Here is a 17,500-nt window from a genome sequence, read left to right as displayed (position 1 = left end):
AATAAATACTTACAGGTAAAGAATGATCAGAATTATCAAAAATAATTTCTACAGAAGCTGTTATAACTTTCTTATTGGAACTGTCAAATAGAAAGCCTTGTTTTTGAATGTCTGATAGATGAAACAATTCATTGTTCAACAAAAATTGAATGGCTGCAAAGAAGTTACTTTTTCCTGCCCCATTCTTCCCAACTAAAATGAAATTGTTATAAAATATAAGAGGAAACTATTAAATAACAAATATATGTTTGCGTAATATAATCTTACTGATGACGGTATGTCCAGGGTGAAAAGGTTCAACAATTGTTCGCTCGCCATAAGATTTGAATCCTTCCAGTATTATCTTTATTTATAAAAAACGATATAGCTTCTATTAATTTACGCTCATAATATAATTCGTAGGTGATGAAATGAAAATGCCATTTTTCAAATATACGTTGAAACAAAACGATGCGTATTTCGCTTCGATCATACTACTTTAAAAATGACGGTTACAAAAATAAACATTAATTATTCTTACCTGTTTGATGTACATTTTCAAAATGATAACAGAAAAAAAGACAAAATTCAAACAACACTTATCATGAACAAACGTTCCACTAACGAAGTGCAAAACTATCGAGCATAGGGCGGTGATGGGTGGCTGTCGCGCGCGGAAATAACAACGTAAATTTTAGTTGATTCTAACGGCGTCGAATTTTGAAAGAACTCATCGGTGAAGACAAAGCAAGGGTATACTGGGAATCGAACATCAAAATCGCGACGTTCAACATCTGAATCGCGCCTACCGAGCACCGGTCGCGCTTTTTCAATTTCACATATATATGTATCTATGTGGTTCGACTATTCGAGTTGCAACTTGCATCCGCTATTCTGCCATTTTTAATGGCGCACGTATCGCTTCCATGATCGTTGACTTCTTTCTACTACATATTCGCTAGTTCATCGACCGCAGACTAATTCTTATTCGGATTTGTTCATATTTATCAATGATTAAAACAATGACAGATGACAGATATGTAAACAGATACATTTTATTTTACTGCAATTTCTCAACTGTTAATTTCTATTAACGAAACACAGGTTATTTTTTACATACGTTCATGGTCGTTACAGAGTGTATTTTTATAATAAAACTGTTTATTACTATGATATTATATAAAAGAAAGTTTCCCAATAGTTATAAATTGTTTCATGAACATTCATATTATACACTTAGATTTAAGTAATCAGTTTTTTACATTAATTTAGTCCAATGAGTCCAGGTTTTTAGAAGTTCATACAATTTATCACCAGGACAATTGGTATGTCCAGCTTGTCGATGACCAATAAGTGAGTATTTTTCATTTATTTTATTTGAAGATATGCCGTACTCAATTAAAAGTTGAACTGCTCTTATTGCGCCTTGATTAGGAACACGATCTAAATGATTTATAATTTTGTGTTAAATTTTCATTAAAACATAGTATAATTATGATTTAGATTTATAACTTACTATTATAGTTTCCAATTATGCAAATTCCAATGCTCATTTCATTATACTTGCTTGTGTGATTACCAGCTACGTCCCAACCCTGACCTTCATATATATTACCATCTTCTCCAATCAAAAAGTTATATCCTATATCATTCCACTTTTTAGTTCTTATGTGATAATCCTGAAAAATTTACAATACAAAGTAGGTCTTATTTTTTTCAATTTATCTTCTAGTAAAATTGAACATTATTTATTATTTGATATCTATGCAAGTATAACTCTTAACTATGTACCTGAAAATTTCTTATTCGAGCTTGACATATTGCTCTCGTAGTACAAGTATCTGTCGCAGAATGATGAATAACAACATAGGAAGGTGGGTTCTCCTGTAATCGCTGAACTTGGGCTTTTATTGATTTAGTACTCCACTCCGATTTTAATATTATTTTTGGAATTTCTATTTAATTTCACAATTATTTAATATTCACTTTAAACATAATAGATAGAAATAATTTGTTGTCTATAAATTATATCTTACCCACTTGTTCGTCTTTCAATATTGATCTACATTGAACCACTATTAGTGTTGAAATTAATAAAATACATTTACAAATCATTTTGATACTTTAGCTCACAATCTTAAAGTATCAAGTAACATCAGTATAGAGAAAATGGCACCAATGACTCGAGAAATTATGTAAATCGCATGCGCGCATACTTTTTTTTATTAATAGAACGATAAAAACGGGTAACGTATACATGTGTCGAGAATGAATCAGTGCTTGGATGGAAAAAATTGTGTCCCGAAAACTATTTCAAGTTTTAATGACAATACCGATTAGGTTTTTGTATCTAAAATTTAAATCGTAAATGCGTGTTATCAACTTGAGATGTAAGAAATTAAAATTAGCTTTAATTGATGTTCGTAAAATTAAAACTTTTTTATACGTTCATAATAATTCTTGTTTAACTAATGCAAGATTAATATTAAATTATTAGTTAATTTCGGAGTTTTAGTTTAAAATTATTTATTTGTTTACTATCAATTACGGTATCTGCACACACGAATGTACTTGATTGCATACATCTGTGAGGAAGTAATTTTAGTTTTTATTTGACACATCTTTTCATATTGAAAAATTATGGTTTTGTTTATTTTGGGTATTATAGAATTAAATCTCCGTATTAAAGATCATTAGTTTATTTCTTCCTTTAAGTAATGATACGTTACTAGTGCATGGAATCAATTTGAAATTTTTCTTGTACACATTTTATTTATTAAAATTACAAGCATGATTATAGTACGCAAAAACACTTGTGAACATTAATGTTCGTAACTATTTCACGTGTAAATTCAACACTTACTGCGGTAGTGCTATCAGTTCTAATTAGATAATAATAAATCAGGACTGTTCATCCAGTTGGGCATTTTTCTGACGTACTGGTAAAAAGCATTGCCCGGACACTGGGTGTTCCTTGCTTGTCTGTGTCCGATCACACGATAGTCAGTTCGTAATTTTTTCATCGCGATGCCGCACTCGATGAGCTTGTGCAGAGCCGTCAAAGCCAACGCGTTTGGTAGTCTTTCTATAAAATCAACACGCCACATTGAATCATCATAGCAATCTTTGTACTCCGGGTACCAGAGGAAGGTGTACAAACAGTAAAAAGTACTTTTATCAAACTTACATAGATTTAAAAAAAAAACAAAAGAATCTGGAGACTTTATAGAATTGCTTTCTAAAATGTGTGTTCGACTTCTTATACAGTATATTCGATAACTTCATTTAAAATTTTGTAGTTCTATTTATCATGAATTGATTACGTTATGAGTAGAATAAAAGTGATTTCGCCTGTTCGTTCCTCAGATAAGAATAAGCACTGCAAGCAAAAAAAACTTACCGGTAAAATCACCGATCACGCAGATGCCGATACTCCGATTATTGTAACCGGGCGCGTGCGCCCCTACTTTGTCCCAACCTCGGCCTTGGTACACGTTACCATCTTCACCGATGACAAACTGATAACCGATGTCCGACCAGTGATTATTGTCCAGGTGGTAGTCTTGGTACGAGCGTAGGATGGCGCTGCAGCTCGATCGGTTGTAGCAGTAACGGGGCACGCCTCCGTGGTGCACGACCACGTAGCGAACCGGTCTCTCGGGCATGAGAGTCGAGCTCAGAGCTTGGCGGGCCTCCCAGCCTTCGCGATTGATGATGCGCGGACAGGCCCTGCTTTCTTCGCTCTCGCTCTTCGTGCATTCGGTAGACTTCTCAGAGCAAACTATTTCTAAGCGTTGATAAATATTATTATTTTGCGTGTCTTATAATAGTCATTTGCAATACAAGTGTCAATAGTATAAATCAATAGTATAAATCAAAGTACGATACAAGTGCCAAAGAAAGTATTTTTTAGGACGACTTTTAGACTCCTCCTTAGTCCTTACTCATGTCATGAGCCTTCATACCATTCCAAACCATAAACTGCTACTAATGACATTTGTATCGTTAATTCATATTTTTTTTCACTCTCCAAGAAAGTGATGGCAATTTTTATGCTCAATACTTTGTCCAATGAAGATAAAATTCTCAATATTTATCGGTAAAACTGTATGAACAATAAATCCCTTTATTTCGTAAAATATACCTTGAGCGTCGTTCACGAAAGCACTTGTAATAATAAAATTAATTAATAACACATGAAACATAATATTATCGTTAAACAAAATTTAGGTAGCGATATTTTTCAGCGATAATGAACGCTCTGAATCGAATCAACAATATGTCACTGTAGTGCGCACAAAAAAGTGATGCTCTTAATCATTCGATTAATATCGCTGCAATTAATGACCTATCACTAGTAATTGCATACTTTCCTCATTGCAAGATGCTTTAGATCGCCAACTGACCACAAATATTGATATTAGCATTATGCAAGCTCTGCTTAATAGATGTCTCACTTTGTGAATACCTGTAGATACGTTATTAAATGCATAATATTAGGTTTCAGAAGATTAATACACATGGAATCATTTATTAACTATAACTATAATTAATTTAATTTAAAATGTTGTTTTTTGTTATTTTATTTCAATTTTTGACTTATGGTGTCTTTTCAAATTAGTACTTCGTCAGTTGATTAGATGGCATGACCGTCATTGCAGATGCATCCGAATTCTCATTCCGTCCTTCTCAGTTCGCATGGACAGTGGACTCATGGCGCATTGTGTCAAGTAAAGCAGTAAGCTACTGAGCTGCGTTTTCCAATCACTCAGTACAATTTTTCTCCGGTGACGCTTTGATCTTCCAAATTATAATATTTGGTTATAAAATAAATGTTGAACAAAACGAGTGATTTTAATTGAAAATTTAAATACCTCGTTCAACGTTTTAACATTTGAAAGAAATGAATTATTTCATAAGTGTTATTTATATGGATTATGGTGAAACATTACAGTGAAATATATTTGTATCACCGACTATAACCAAAACATTGTTTTGTAAAATATTTCAGTGTTGTGAAGTGTTTGATAATTATTATTTGTCGTTAAAAATTTATTAAGAAATAAACTAATTTGAGATCCGTAATTTCTGCAAGTAAGATTATGATAATTTTTAAGTAAAATATCTTGATATGACTAGTTTTTAATTGCTAAATTTGAAGTAAATGGCATCTAAAAATATAAATAAATAAATTTGAAGTGCATAACATTGTCACATTGTAACTTATAACTAACTTAAAAAAAAAAAAAAACTTACTTTTTAACTTTTTTAATTATAGAATAAAATCATAGCCCTAAAATGGCGTCAGAAGACCCAAATTCTTGGAGAACACAACATTTTAGACAAAGCATGATAGCAAAAATGTAAGTTGTACTACTTCCTTAATTATATTATACTATCATATGAATAAAATGATCAATGCTTACTATGGAATTCTGAACATTCTTGTAGCGAAGAGAATATGCAAAAATTTCAAATACCAACAGCTAAAAATGCAACTGACATGGAAAGTCATGTATTTTCAAAGGCTAAAACTAAGGTATTTGATTACACTACTGAATAATTTTAATATATATAGTGTTGTTCTAAACTGAAGTATGAAATCATTTTTACAGGATGATTATTTAAGCTTTGTAGCTAGACTGATATTGCACATCACACAAATGAGTAAGGACTTTATTTTTAGTTTATAATGAATTAACATTTTATTAAGAATTTCTTGATTTAAAGTTTACAATAATTTTTTTTATATTAGATAATAAAAAAACTGCTGGAAATATGCAGTCTGGTCTGAATAATGCAAACCCAGTTGTTCAACAAGGAATGCCAGATCCGATTGGTGCTCTCCAAACTTTAGCTCGCCAAGGTACTGGAAATAATGCTAACATGGGAATTCAAGGGCCGGTGCAAAACAATCAAAATATGGTTCCTCAACAGACCCCTGTTTCTAATCCTAGTAATTGTAAGTGATCATTTTTACTATTAATACAAATTGTTAAGTCTATCACTAAATCATTTATTGGTACTGTAATTATGCAATGTACATTCCAGTACTGCAAACACTGAATCAACAACCAGGACAGCCAATGAATATGCCAGGAATTCCAAATAAAATGCAAGGAATGGGAATGATGTCAGGCCAGCCTGGTTGCCCTCCAATGAATGTGAATCAAATGAATCAAATGCAAAATATGCAACCTAATCCAATGCTGGCTCAAATGAATCAGGTAAACCAAAATACAATGGGTCAACAAATGGTACGACCCCCTGGGCAACCTCAACAAATGGGTGGACCACCCATGAATGTACAAATGGGATCCAATCAAATATCATTGCAGGTAATAATTATTATACAGGAATCTTTGGTGTCTCAGTCTTATCTATTGATATAAGACTCTATATAAGCGACAAAAAATTCTGCATTTAATTAACTTCAATTTTTTGTCAATTTTTCATACTTGTACCTAACTTTGTAATTTTTTGAATAAGTTTGAGTATTCTGATCTGAATCTAATATCTGTGAATCTAATATTCATAAAATGTAATGTAGTCTCACAGCTTCTAGAGCTAACATTTAATTGCAATTAGTGTGATTTCTTTCGTTGTAACTACTTTGTAGAACTCACATAAATTGATTCTTTACGTAAAATTATTAAATTAAAAATTTTAAAATGATTTCTCGACTACTCTGCCGGATAAAAAATTTCCTTTAAAAAAAATCATCAAGTTAAGGACTCTGTCGAAAAATTTTGAAATGTTGAACTTGCTGAAAGCCGTTGCTAGCATGTTAGTAGTGTTGCATAAATATTCAAAATCAATTAATCAACTGTTTATTAAAAAATGAAGGGAAGATTAAAAGTAATAAAGAACAACATGGATTTAATAGACAATTGGTTACAAGTGTTAAATGAATGCTATCAAACTTCATTTTAAAAAATATTCGATATTTATTTAAAATTAATATTTAAAGCTCAATGAATGCACCATTTTTTTCAGTAATTTAACAATAACTGTTATTAGAATTATTTATTTTTATTTTCATTAGAACCAAATGCAGAATCAAATGGGTGGACACCAGATTGGAGGGCCTATTAATGCTGGAATGCAGCAAGGAATGATTCAACAACAACAGGTGCCTATGCAGCAACCAATTATGAATCAAATGAATCCTGCACAAATGGCTGCAAATCAAGTGTCTCAAGCGCAAATGCATCTTCAGAGAAAAGTAAGTAAATTTTTTACTAGTAACATTGGCGGCAATTGATGGAATAATGTTACAAAAAATAAAAATTATATAAAGATGACTGATTATATCTATATCATATTTTCAGCCAGAAATGATGAATTCAGGGTATCCAGGACCTAGAAATGTTACTCCAAACCAGTTTTTGCGACAAAGTCCCTCACCATCAGCTCCTAGCCCAAGTGGTTTAGGAGTTCCTACATCTACAAAGTAACTTTATTTTTAATTATAAAAAATCTTCCAATGAAATTATCTTTGAGCAGCAGAACAAAGCCATAAAATTATAACTAAAAAATAATGAATGGTAATTCTTTTTAATTACAGTCAAATGGTTCCATCTCCAGCTCTAGTATCATCGCCGAATCCGCAGCATTCTATGCTTGGTGCTCAAAGAGCAGTTGGTAAGAAGAAAACATTATTCAGATTTTATAAGAATTTTATGTGCCGATTTATCGAAAGATTAACGACACATAATTTATCAGTTTTGCTTTCTGACTCGAGTTTCTCTGAAACTGAGTCGGCTTGAAGCAACGCCATTAAGGCCCTGAATTCTCCTATTTAGATTTAAATCTAGTGATAACACCATCGGCATTTCATTGTGCACTTGCCTAAAAAGATACAGACTTTAGGTCTGCGCAAGTTTACACGTTACCACAAGACTTTGACATTAATTGTTGTAGAATTTTTTTCTAGAATATTCGCAACATAACAAAAAATTATCAAAATTTAACTTTTTGAAAGAAACCTAATGCTCTATAATTTATTTTTTTAGCAATGGCACCTTCACCCAGTAGTTCTTTAAATACACCTGGAAGCGCTCTTGGTGCGAGTCCTTTACAAGATGAACAAATGTCTCAAGCATACAAAGAAAAAGTTAGAAAACTTAGCAAGTACATAGAACCACTCAGGAAGATGATTTTGAAAATGACCGCTGAAGGAAGTAAGTAATTCAATTGTACAAAATTTTCAATTAGATTGATTTGATGAATCAATTTTCTTTTTAACAGATACTGATAAAACAAACAAGATGAAAATATTATTAGAAATTTTAACAAATCCGAGTTCAAGTACAAAATTGGATGTATTGCAGAAATGCGAAATAGCTTTAGAAAAAATGGACTTTAAAAAATTTGAAGCTCAAGGTCCTGCCATACCACCCTTAGGGCTAAAAGAACACCACTTTTTTTCTCCTTTATTAGAAGTAGTTAATACTCTTTTGCAGAGTCCAGTAGCAAATCATACTCTTCAAAGAACATTTGGCCCTTGTTTAGAAGCTTTGTTTGGACCAGAAATCAAGTATGCTATTGAACAAAAATTTCGTATTAATATTTAATTATAATCGTATTAGTTAATTGTTTTTATGATTTTAGAAACATGCCTCCACCACTAAAAAGACAAAAAACGGAAGAAACATCTTGTGAAATACCGGATGTCCTTCAAGGCGAAATAGCTCGCTTGGATCAACGTTTTAAGGTAAGCAACCGGTATTTTAATCAAACTTTTAGAAAAGAATATTTATTTCATTGAAAAAAATCATTGAAATTTTTAAAAATAATTATTAGGTCAGCTTGGATCCTGCTCAAAAAACTGGTTCAAAATGTATTCAACTTATTTGTTGGCTAGATGATAAACATTTACCTTGTGTGCCACCTATTTCTGTGACTGTACCCATAGAATATCCATCAGTACCTCCACGCTATGTTCTAACAAATTATGAATATGCGACTCCTTATTTAAATGCGGTTCAGAGCGGTCTAAATGCCCGTCTAACAAAATTGCCCACACGATTTTCCCTCTCCCAGCTTTTGGATACTTGGGAAATGAGTGTTCGTCAGGCCAGTGCCCCAATTCTACGTCATCAAGGGTCAATCGCTTCTTCAATTATTTTACATACTATTAAAAATGAAATTACAACAACTTCTCCTACGTCCAAGGTTACTGATGTGACATCAGTTACAACTTCAATAATGTCCAATACCACAACAACTGTAGCCAATAGTGTTGTAAATAATGCTATTGCTAGCAACATGGTTGGATTAGCTACCTCATAATTTATAAATGTTGCTTCCTAATTTGAAGCTTTTATTAAGTATATTTGTTTAACATTTTTGTACTTAAATAATGGATCAATTAACTTTGCTTGTATATTTTAGTTTATATTAAAATTTAATTTTAAAATTCATTTTAAATTCTGTGATTGTACATAAAAAGTAATTGTAAAAAATGTTTGGTTTGAATTCATATTGAATTGAGTCAATGTAAAACCTATTTGAACAATTTATAAAGTTCTTGTGTAATGGTAGTTTTATTTTTATAAAATTAAAATTTACATACAATTAAACAATACTCATGTAACCATGCGCAACATTTTATTTTATCGTTATTACTACAAACGATATTTTAAAGCAGTATTCTTTACAATAATATGAGATAATATGAGACTGATGACCTAAATTTCACTGTACTAAAAATAGATTTCCAATTGTCTTCTCAGTCAACATTTTTATCTCTATTGGAATATGTTAATGTATTTTGACATTATAATAATAAAACATTAAATTTTAACATTAAAATAGGATTGAATAAAAATAAATTAATAAATAATAGGATAAATAATACTTATCACAATGAATATAGTTATGTTTGTACAAATTTGCTGTTTAATAAAGATGTTTAATATAAACTTCTTAAGTAAAAAATACTAATCGATTTGAATTTTCATGAACATTTTTAAAAGATTGTACGTTTATTAATCAATAAAGCGTTCATGCGAATTATGAAAAAAATATGATTATATTAAGATATTAGTTCATATTTCGTCATTACCATGAACAGTTTAAGTTTCCATAAAATTATGAAATCTTTACGTAAAAAGCACTGGTAGTGAGATCCATTGCACTGAATGTGCATTGTGTACTAGTATATGGATAAATCCTAGAAAGGCGTCAAGTTTGATCAAGAAACCTTTTATAGTATTATTTACCTTCTGGCGCTCATTTAAGCTCGAAAGTGAAGTAAAATAATTTCTGCGCATTTGTGTTTTTTTTAATGAAGGTATATGGACGTCAATATCATTTTCCAAACCGTTGAAAAAGGTATCAAATAGTATAAAACTTCACAAAAATTGATTTCTTACCATACCATAGAATTTTTCATTCATTTAATTTAATTGAAAAAATACCGCGTTTCAAAAGTTTTGAAATAAAATTCAAATCTTTACTCTTTTCTGATGAAATTAGCTGAATTTTAATTGTCCCGAAGTAAAGCAAAGAAAATAAGTACTAGAAGTTTTAGACTAATGAAAAGGGATGTTTACTTTTGATCTTACTCAAACACAATGATTAGAAAAAAAAAATAAATTTGTAAGGTACTCTGCACCTTGCGCACATAAATGCAGTTAAATCGGTACTCAACCATATTGCAAGAGGCATGTTTGCTTGGATTGGTCTATATATCATATTGATGTATACGTAAACAACAGATGAGATGACATGTCATCGGTCCGTGATTCAGAACACTTGTCACTTTTAGTATTGTTGCCTAAAAGGTTACATATGATTATAAGTAAATTTTTTATTGTACTTGATATACACAGCGGTCATTTTGGTTTGAACCTGTTTAAAAATCATACATCGATTAAAAAATTTAGCAAGGTTATGATTATGATACGCGACGTTAAGCATGACCTCTGGCCTAGAATAAATAGTTTTTTTAATTTTTATTAAACAAATGATTATACTTTGAGAGTATTTATTCAATTATTATTATTACTCAAGTTTGACAGGTACATATTCAACTGACATTAAGTTATTACTAAAAAATTAAAACAAACTTGCACTATTTTGCTTTTAGCATAAGGTATGTTAAATACATTTACTATTTCATAATAATCTTTTTGGTATATGAGTTATTAATAAGTTATTGTTTTTTATTTTCAACTTTTTTAAACTTAGTTCACAATGTCTGAAGAAGATTGGCGACAACCTATTAACCGACAGCAAATGATTAGTACAATGTGAGTAATTGTTGAAAATATTTTACTCATACTTGATTTTTGTTGTTAACAATTCTTGTTATTTAAATAATCAATTATAGAGAGGAAGAAATAAGAAAATGGCGTCTAAACTTACCAAAATCTGCTACAGATCTAGAAAATGTGTGTTATTTCAAATCTAATACGAAGGTAAAGATTATTTTTGTAACAGCATAAACTCAAAGGAATTTGAAAATTTAATGTCAATTTATTGTCTTAGGATGAATATTTACAAAATTTTTTAAGGACCATAGGACAAATAAGAACTAGTAAAATTTTATAAACAGTTTCAAGCAGAACAATTATTATTTCAGAAGAACTTAAAAATTATTTTTTTTTTATAGAAGGTTTAGAAAAATCAAATGATTCAAATAGAATGCAGGGCATAGACAATGTAGGGACTCTACAAAAACTTTTACGTCTCCCAAATAATTCAAATGCATCCTTGCATACAAATAATCAATCAAATATGGGTCCACAAGGACAAATTGGGAACAATACTTCTAATTGTGAGTAAACAAAAATCAAACGTCTGTAAGTTTTATTTTCTTTTGCAGTAAAAAAACTTTAAGCAATGTTCAATTATATTATACAGTACTGCAAACACCAAATCAACGTCCAACACAGCCAATGAACGTTCAACAAGTAGTACAGAATAAATTATCAGCAATGAATACAATGTTAAACCCACTGATGGGTATGAATCAAATGGGTCAAATGCATAATTTACCAGGCAATGCTATGTTAAATCAAATGAATCAAACTAATCAAATGAATCAGATGTCCCAAATGAATCAAATAAATCCAATGAATCAAATGAATCAGATGAATCAGGTGAATCAGGTAAATCAGGTCAATCAAGTAAATCAAATGAATCAAATAAATCAAATGAATTCAGTGAATCAGATTAATAGACTGAACCATATGAATCCCAATAATCAAATGAATCAAACTAATCAGATGAACCAAATGAATCAAATGAATCAGATAAATCAAATGAATCAATTGAACCAGATAAACCAGATGAACCAAATGAACCAGATGAACCAGATGAATCAGATGAATCAGATGAAGCAGATGAACCATATTAATCAAATGAATCAAGTTAATCAAGTTAATCAAGTTAATCAAGTTAATCAAGTTAATCAAATAAATCAGATGAATCAAATGAACCAGTTATCTACAAATCCTCAAATTTCATCACAAGGTAATCAAAGTCCTATGGGCGGACTTGGATCTAATCCAATGCAACATACTATTCAGGTAACTACGATACTTGAGTTTACACAGATGCATGAATTTTTTACAATTTATGTTCAATTTTGTAGAATCATATGCCAAATCAAATTGGAGGTCATTCATTTGGAGGTCCAAGAAGTTCACCGATTGCATTACCATCACAGCCATCACCCTCTCATGTACAGCCACAGCATATTAATCAAGTCACTGTTAATCAAATGCCTCAACAGTTAAATCATATGCAGCGCAAGGTAATTGAATAAGTAACAATTTCATAAATAATTTCTAAGTACTCTGGTTGATAAAGAAATGAAATATAAATTTTGAAAAAAAGTGTTTCTTTTTTCAAACATTCATATGTATGGCTTATATAAATTTATTACCAATTACAGCCAGATATTGGAAATACTAACTTTCCTGGTCAAAGAAATCTTACTCCGAATCATTTTCTTAATCAGGCTCCTTCCCCATCACTACCTAGCCCAAGTGGATACCTAGGTCCTGGAAGGTGAATTAATAATAATATTTTCATCACCTTCATATCAAACAAATTATTTAACTGAACAATTTTTCAAGCAATCAAATGGTTCCATCTCCTGCTTTTGTACCTTCACCTAGTCCTCAACACCCATCAATCGGAAATTCAAGGACGTCCATGGGTAATATATTTTTTAAATTTAGTTTTATTTTTTAACTCATTAAACTAATTTATGGTGTTGTAAAAAAGTGGCTTTATCGCCTAGTAGTTCATTAAATACTCCTGCTAGTGTGATGAGTGGACCAACAGCAAGCCCATTACAAGACGAAAACTATCATGCTTGTAAAGAAAAAATACAGAAATTGCGAAAATATATTGAACCATTGAATCGAATGATTTTGAAATCAATTAATGACGGATGTAAGTTGTCAAAATGATTATAAACTAAAAAATGATATATAAATTCTTATCACGTTGAAAAAAATTTAATCTAAATTTTACAAACACATATTATTTCAGGTACTGAAAAGGTGACAAAAATGAAGGCACTCTATGAAATTTTAACAAACCCTAGTGCCAATATGAAATTAGAAGTTTTACAAAAATGTGAAATAGCTTTGGAAAGAATGGATTTGAAATCTGATCCTAAAAAATCTGAAACTCAATCTGGTTCTATTCTTCGTGCAAATTTAAAAGACCATCAAATGTTGAATCCACTACTGGAAGTAGTGAGCAAACATCTTCAAACACCCAATCCTAATCATACATTACATCGGACATTTTCACCAACTATAGAGTCATTATTTGGACCTCCAATTAAGTAAGATATTTTAAGAAAGTGTTCGAAATCCACTAAGAATTATTTAAAAGAAGAATTTCTTTATTTTCAGAAATATGCCTCCTCCCTTAAAAAAGCAAAAGTTAGAAGATAATCCTAATGAAATACCAGATGTTCTTCAAGGAGAAATAGCTCGTTTAGATCAAAAATTCAAAGTAAGAATCGACTGATTAAATTATTTACCGTGATTATAGGATTGAATTAAAGTAGAGTTAAATTAATTAATGTTTCAACAATTACAGATCAGTTTAGACCCCACTCAACAAAGTGGCTCGAAATGCATTCAGTTGGTTTGTTCATTAGATGATAAGCACTTACCTTGTGTGCCTCCAATTTTGGTTACAGTGCCTATGGAGTATCCGAAAGTTTCTCCAAAATGTATAATCATTAATCATGACTACACAACTCCTTACTTAAGTATGTTACAAAAAGCTCTTAACGAAAGGCTTGCTAATTTGCCTGAAAAATATTCTTTATCACATCTACTTGACTTGTGGGAAATGAGTGTTCGAGTAGCTTGTGGTAAAAAAATGAGAAATAATGAACGTGATTCTGTAGAACTAGATAAAATTGACATAAAGACAGATGTATCTCTTTCTTCAAGTAATTCAAACAGCTTTGGACCAAGTAGTACATTTATTAAAACATAAATGTATAAATGATATATTTAAATAACTTAGTTGAATAGATTAGGATTCAATAGATAAGAATGAGAACGTCATTGAGTATAGTTTAATATGTTACTATATTTAAGATTCTTCCAAGATTCAAAGTTATTATATAAAAATTTTAATTAATATTATTAAAGATAGTATAAAAGTAATTAAATTTTTAAATGTTATAAAATTATATAAAAATGATATATTTTCCAAAAGTTTGAGAATTTAAAAATTATTTGACTATTAATACTTTATAAAACTACATAGTATTTGTTATTATTGATAGTTAGCCTTAAATTAGTCAAACTATTAAATCCTAGGAAATATTTTTATAAATTTTGTTACAACATTGGAAGATTTCAAACAAAGATATTTTGAAGAAAAAAAGTGTTACCATTTTTTAGATTGCGAATTTTATTATAAATAATTAATAAATGAAACATTTATTAATATTAGAAAGAATAAAAATGTGTAATGTATGTTTGTTAATTACAATTGACGTATAACGAAAGTTGAAAATTCCTTTTTTTGTTATAAATTATCATTTATTTTTCATAAGCATTTTGTAAATTTGTATTTGAACAAAAATATTAAATATTATTTATCATGAAAGAATTCGTTAATTATTTTCATAATTATAGCTGAATACATATTCCATTTCATCGAACACCTATACAGCGGTTTTTTTTTAAATTTGGCGTTGGGAGAATTCGAATTAAACGAAAAATTAACCGACGAATGCGATGTCATTTATCAATCGGTTAAAGGGTGAGCAACATGCATAATCCGGCGTGCGTTACTAGTACACATAATCTGACGGCTGAAACTTGCGTTTTGAAATTGGTATATTAATTTTGATTATAAAAATAGCATAATGTCGACTTTTTTGGCGAAAGTTTTAACAATAATCTATTTAAAGGTTGAGATTTCATTAGAGAAAAATTCAAATTGTATTGCTGTACGTTTCGATCCTACGAATCATAAGCTTCAAGTTGTTGATAACGGAGCGGGCTTTACTTATTACGAACTGAAACATCTTTTCGAACAGAAAGAAAGCTCATCTGCCATTCAGACATTGTTTAATAAAATTCAACGTTCATCGAGTGCAGTCGTCGTTACATCGCGCAGCAAAGATTCTCCTCATACTTACGTCAAAGTATAAAACTCGTCTCTTTCTACTGTCATTCGCCTGATTCCGTAATTGTTTTAATGTTTACGGTTCATCATTCGTATCTCCGCATCGTTTCAGGTCGTAAATGAAAGCAACAAAGAGAAACTTTTCGAAGGCTATCATAGACCGTCCAAAGGAACGACAGTTACAGTCTATAACTTCAACAGCAGTGGCTGGACTTGCAACGGAAATGTAAATTATTCTCTCTCGTATGCAATTGCCGCCGTGGCTTGCGCTGAATCGCAGGTAAAAGCTACAACAACTTTTCAACTACTTTATAGCTCCATTATTAAATGGAATTTTTTCGATCAAGGTTTCATTTTCCGTCAGAAATGACGCGCAAAAGAAAATGTTGTTGAGCTTGAATAAACCCCACAGTCCTTGGGAAGTATTGACGGTTTTAAAGGGCTACCAAACTTATGATACGCCACATCAATCGGTGAGTCGGGCAATGAGTGATTTGAAAAATGGTGAAACCGTAAAAAAAATAAGCGTTCTGAATGTCGCAAGGAATAACATTGCTACTGCTCATCCCGAGAATAGCTTGATCGGCCCTTTTTCCACATGGTCCGATTGGTCATACAAACCTCGACAAGTAGGCAACAATATGCTAACCATTTATAGTCGTAACATGCAATTTCTGTCTAGTCCAAAAGTGAATCATCTTAGTATGAATGCAATGAAGCTTAGCCAACTTTCCTTCTGGTCGGATTGGTCCTACAGCCCAAAAAATTTGAAGAAAACCTGCCAATTAATAGACGACGCTTTTTCCATAAAAAGCTTCGATGATTCAGTATTCGAAGAAGTTTTGGATCAACAGTGTAAGAATATAGAATCTGCTTATTATGATCAACTATGCAAACAACGTCGATTGAACAAGTGCAGATTGACTGGAGAAACAGTTAATACTGTGCAGGTAATATGAAAGAAATTGGAAAGAAATTTTAAAATTTTTAGGGCCGATTTAAAAAAAAAGTATTTTATTAGGTAATTCGACAAGTAAATAAAGAATTCATACTAGCTACAGCCTATCAAGACGGAAAAAAACTACTTATAATAATTGATCAACATGCCGTTCACGAACGTATACGTTATGAATGGCTCTTGGAGAGTAATTAAATTTTTTTTTCAATCTAAATTAATAACAGTAAAAAAATTAATAATTATAATGAACCAATTTTTTACAGCCTACCGAAATGAACAAAACTATAATTATTATCCAATGAAATTAAAACAGGACCTAGCTATAAGTAAAATTAGTCACGAATTGCTCCAAAATATTGCTGAGCATAAATTAAAATTCAGAAAATTTGGCGTCAACATAAAAGCGATCATTACTTCTACAGCCACATGCATCGTCGATACCGTTCCTGCGTGTTTTGCTACAAAGATTATGAATAATTATAATCGATTCAACATCAACAAATTGATACTTAATGTTCGTGAACTACTGGTCGAGATCGCAGGCAGACTCGCTACTGCGGAAAATGCCATGTTGCCACTTTTACCGATAGCTATAAATAATGTTATTGCAAGCGAGGCTTGTCACAGTACGTAAAATATATACTAATGTGTAGTCTTGCGTATACTTTAAACGATTTTAATTGTGTCATTTTTTCGTATAGAAGCTATCAAATTTGGTGATCCTTTGAAAGTTGAAGATTGCCAATTATTGGTACGCACTTTACAGGACACGAAGGCTCCAACGCGATGTGCGCATGGCAGACCGTCGATGGTTCCTCTTGCCGACTTAACAGAATTAGAAAAAACTAAAACTCCAATAGCAGTGAGTAAACTTATTAATATATCTCAATATTAAATTATATAAATATATTCTATGAATATATAGTATTTTTTATA

The 17,500-nt window shown here is 30.9% G+C and overlaps 5 protein-coding genes across 7 annotated transcripts; 3 read left to right on the top strand and 2 right to left on the bottom strand.

Annotated features, from left to right (window-relative positions):
* Window positions 1-1,112: 1,112 nt before the first annotated feature.
* On the bottom strand, window positions 1,113-2,138 carry LOC106653456 (peptidoglycan-recognition protein SC2-like). Its single transcript, XM_014372904.2, has 4 exons — window positions 2,016-2,138; window positions 1,771-1,934; window positions 1,496-1,658; window positions 1,113-1,422 (listed from the first exon to the last, which is right to left on the bottom strand). Exons 1-4 carry the CDS (start codon window positions 2,092-2,094, stop codon window positions 1,238-1,240), a joined length of 591 nt encoding a protein of 196 aa, XP_014228390.1. The 5' UTR covers window positions 2,095-2,138; the 3' UTR covers window positions 1,113-1,237.
* A 524-nt stretch (window positions 2,139-2,662) lies between these two features.
* On the bottom strand, window positions 2,663-4,304 carry LOC106653464 (peptidoglycan-recognition protein 2-like). Its single transcript, XM_014372912.1, has 3 exons — window positions 4,124-4,304; window positions 3,380-3,766; window positions 2,663-3,064 (listed from the first exon to the last, which is right to left on the bottom strand). The coding sequence occupies exons 1-3, from the start codon at window positions 4,182-4,184 to the stop codon at window positions 2,862-2,864; spliced, it is 651 nt and encodes a 216-aa protein (XP_014228398.1). The 5' UTR covers window positions 4,185-4,304; the 3' UTR covers window positions 2,663-2,861.
* Window positions 4,305-4,706: 402 nt separating this feature from the next.
* Window positions 4,707-9,404, top strand: LOC106653436 (mediator of RNA polymerase II transcription subunit 15-like). Its single transcript, XM_014372877.2, has 13 exons — window positions 4,707-5,073; window positions 5,258-5,342; window positions 5,431-5,518; window positions 5,595-5,646; window positions 5,735-5,941; window positions 6,031-6,317; window positions 7,025-7,204; window positions 7,311-7,432; window positions 7,547-7,623; window positions 7,995-8,162; window positions 8,230-8,518; window positions 8,593-8,695; window positions 8,785-9,404. The coding sequence occupies exons 2-13, from the start codon at window positions 5,278-5,280 to the stop codon at window positions 9,271-9,273; spliced, it is 2,127 nt and encodes a 708-aa protein (XP_014228363.1). The 5' UTR covers window positions 4,707-5,073; window positions 5,258-5,277; the 3' UTR covers window positions 9,274-9,404.
* A 1,288-nt stretch (window positions 9,405-10,692) lies between these two features.
* LOC106653505 (mediator of RNA polymerase II transcription subunit 15-like) lies at window positions 10,693-14,540 on the top strand. 3 transcript variants are annotated; one of them, XM_023459873.1, is made up of 14 exons: window positions 10,693-10,769; window positions 10,999-11,080; window positions 11,176-11,237; window positions 11,318-11,405; window positions 11,476-11,524; window positions 11,600-11,764; window positions 11,851-12,518; window positions 12,584-12,745; window positions 12,887-13,002; window positions 13,071-13,153; window positions 13,222-13,392; window positions 13,492-13,792; window positions 13,863-13,965; window positions 14,053-14,539. In XM_023459873.1, exons 3-14 carry the CDS (start codon window positions 11,182-11,184, stop codon window positions 14,458-14,460), a joined length of 2,370 nt encoding a protein of 789 aa, XP_023315641.1. In that variant the 5' UTR covers window positions 10,693-10,769; window positions 10,999-11,080; window positions 11,176-11,181; the 3' UTR covers window positions 14,461-14,539. The 3 variants fall into 3 exon arrangements, with proteins under 3 accessions (XP_023315641.1, XP_014228446.2, XP_023315645.1); XM_023459877.1 differs by lacking the exon at window positions 10,693-10,769 and having other exon boundaries at window positions 10,985-11,006; window positions 11,075-11,080; window positions 14,053-14,540; XM_014372960.2 differs by lacking the exon at window positions 10,693-10,769 and having other exon boundaries at window positions 10,777-11,080.
* A 636-nt stretch (window positions 14,541-15,176) lies between these two features.
* On the top strand, window positions 15,177-17,469 carry LOC106653499 (DNA mismatch repair protein Mlh3-like). Its single transcript, XM_023459725.1, has 7 exons — window positions 15,177-15,312; window positions 15,389-15,625; window positions 15,719-15,886; window positions 15,954-16,556; window positions 16,628-16,751; window positions 16,828-17,190; window positions 17,266-17,469. Exons 1-7 carry the CDS (start codon window positions 15,247-15,249, stop codon window positions 17,457-17,459), a joined length of 1,755 nt encoding a protein of 584 aa, XP_023315493.1. The 5' UTR covers window positions 15,177-15,246; the 3' UTR covers window positions 17,460-17,469.
* Window positions 17,470-17,500: the final 31 nt, after the last annotated feature.

Source organism: Trichogramma pretiosum, unplaced genomic scaffold (genome assembly GCF_000599845.2).
Source record: "Trichogramma pretiosum strain Unisexual culture from Peru unplaced genomic scaffold, Tpre_2.0 scaffold60, whole genome shotgun sequence".
Lineage (NCBI taxonomy): Eukaryota > Metazoa > Arthropoda > Insecta > Hymenoptera > Trichogrammatidae > Trichogramma > Trichogramma pretiosum.
This window is presented reverse-complemented; position numbering and strand designations above follow the sequence as displayed.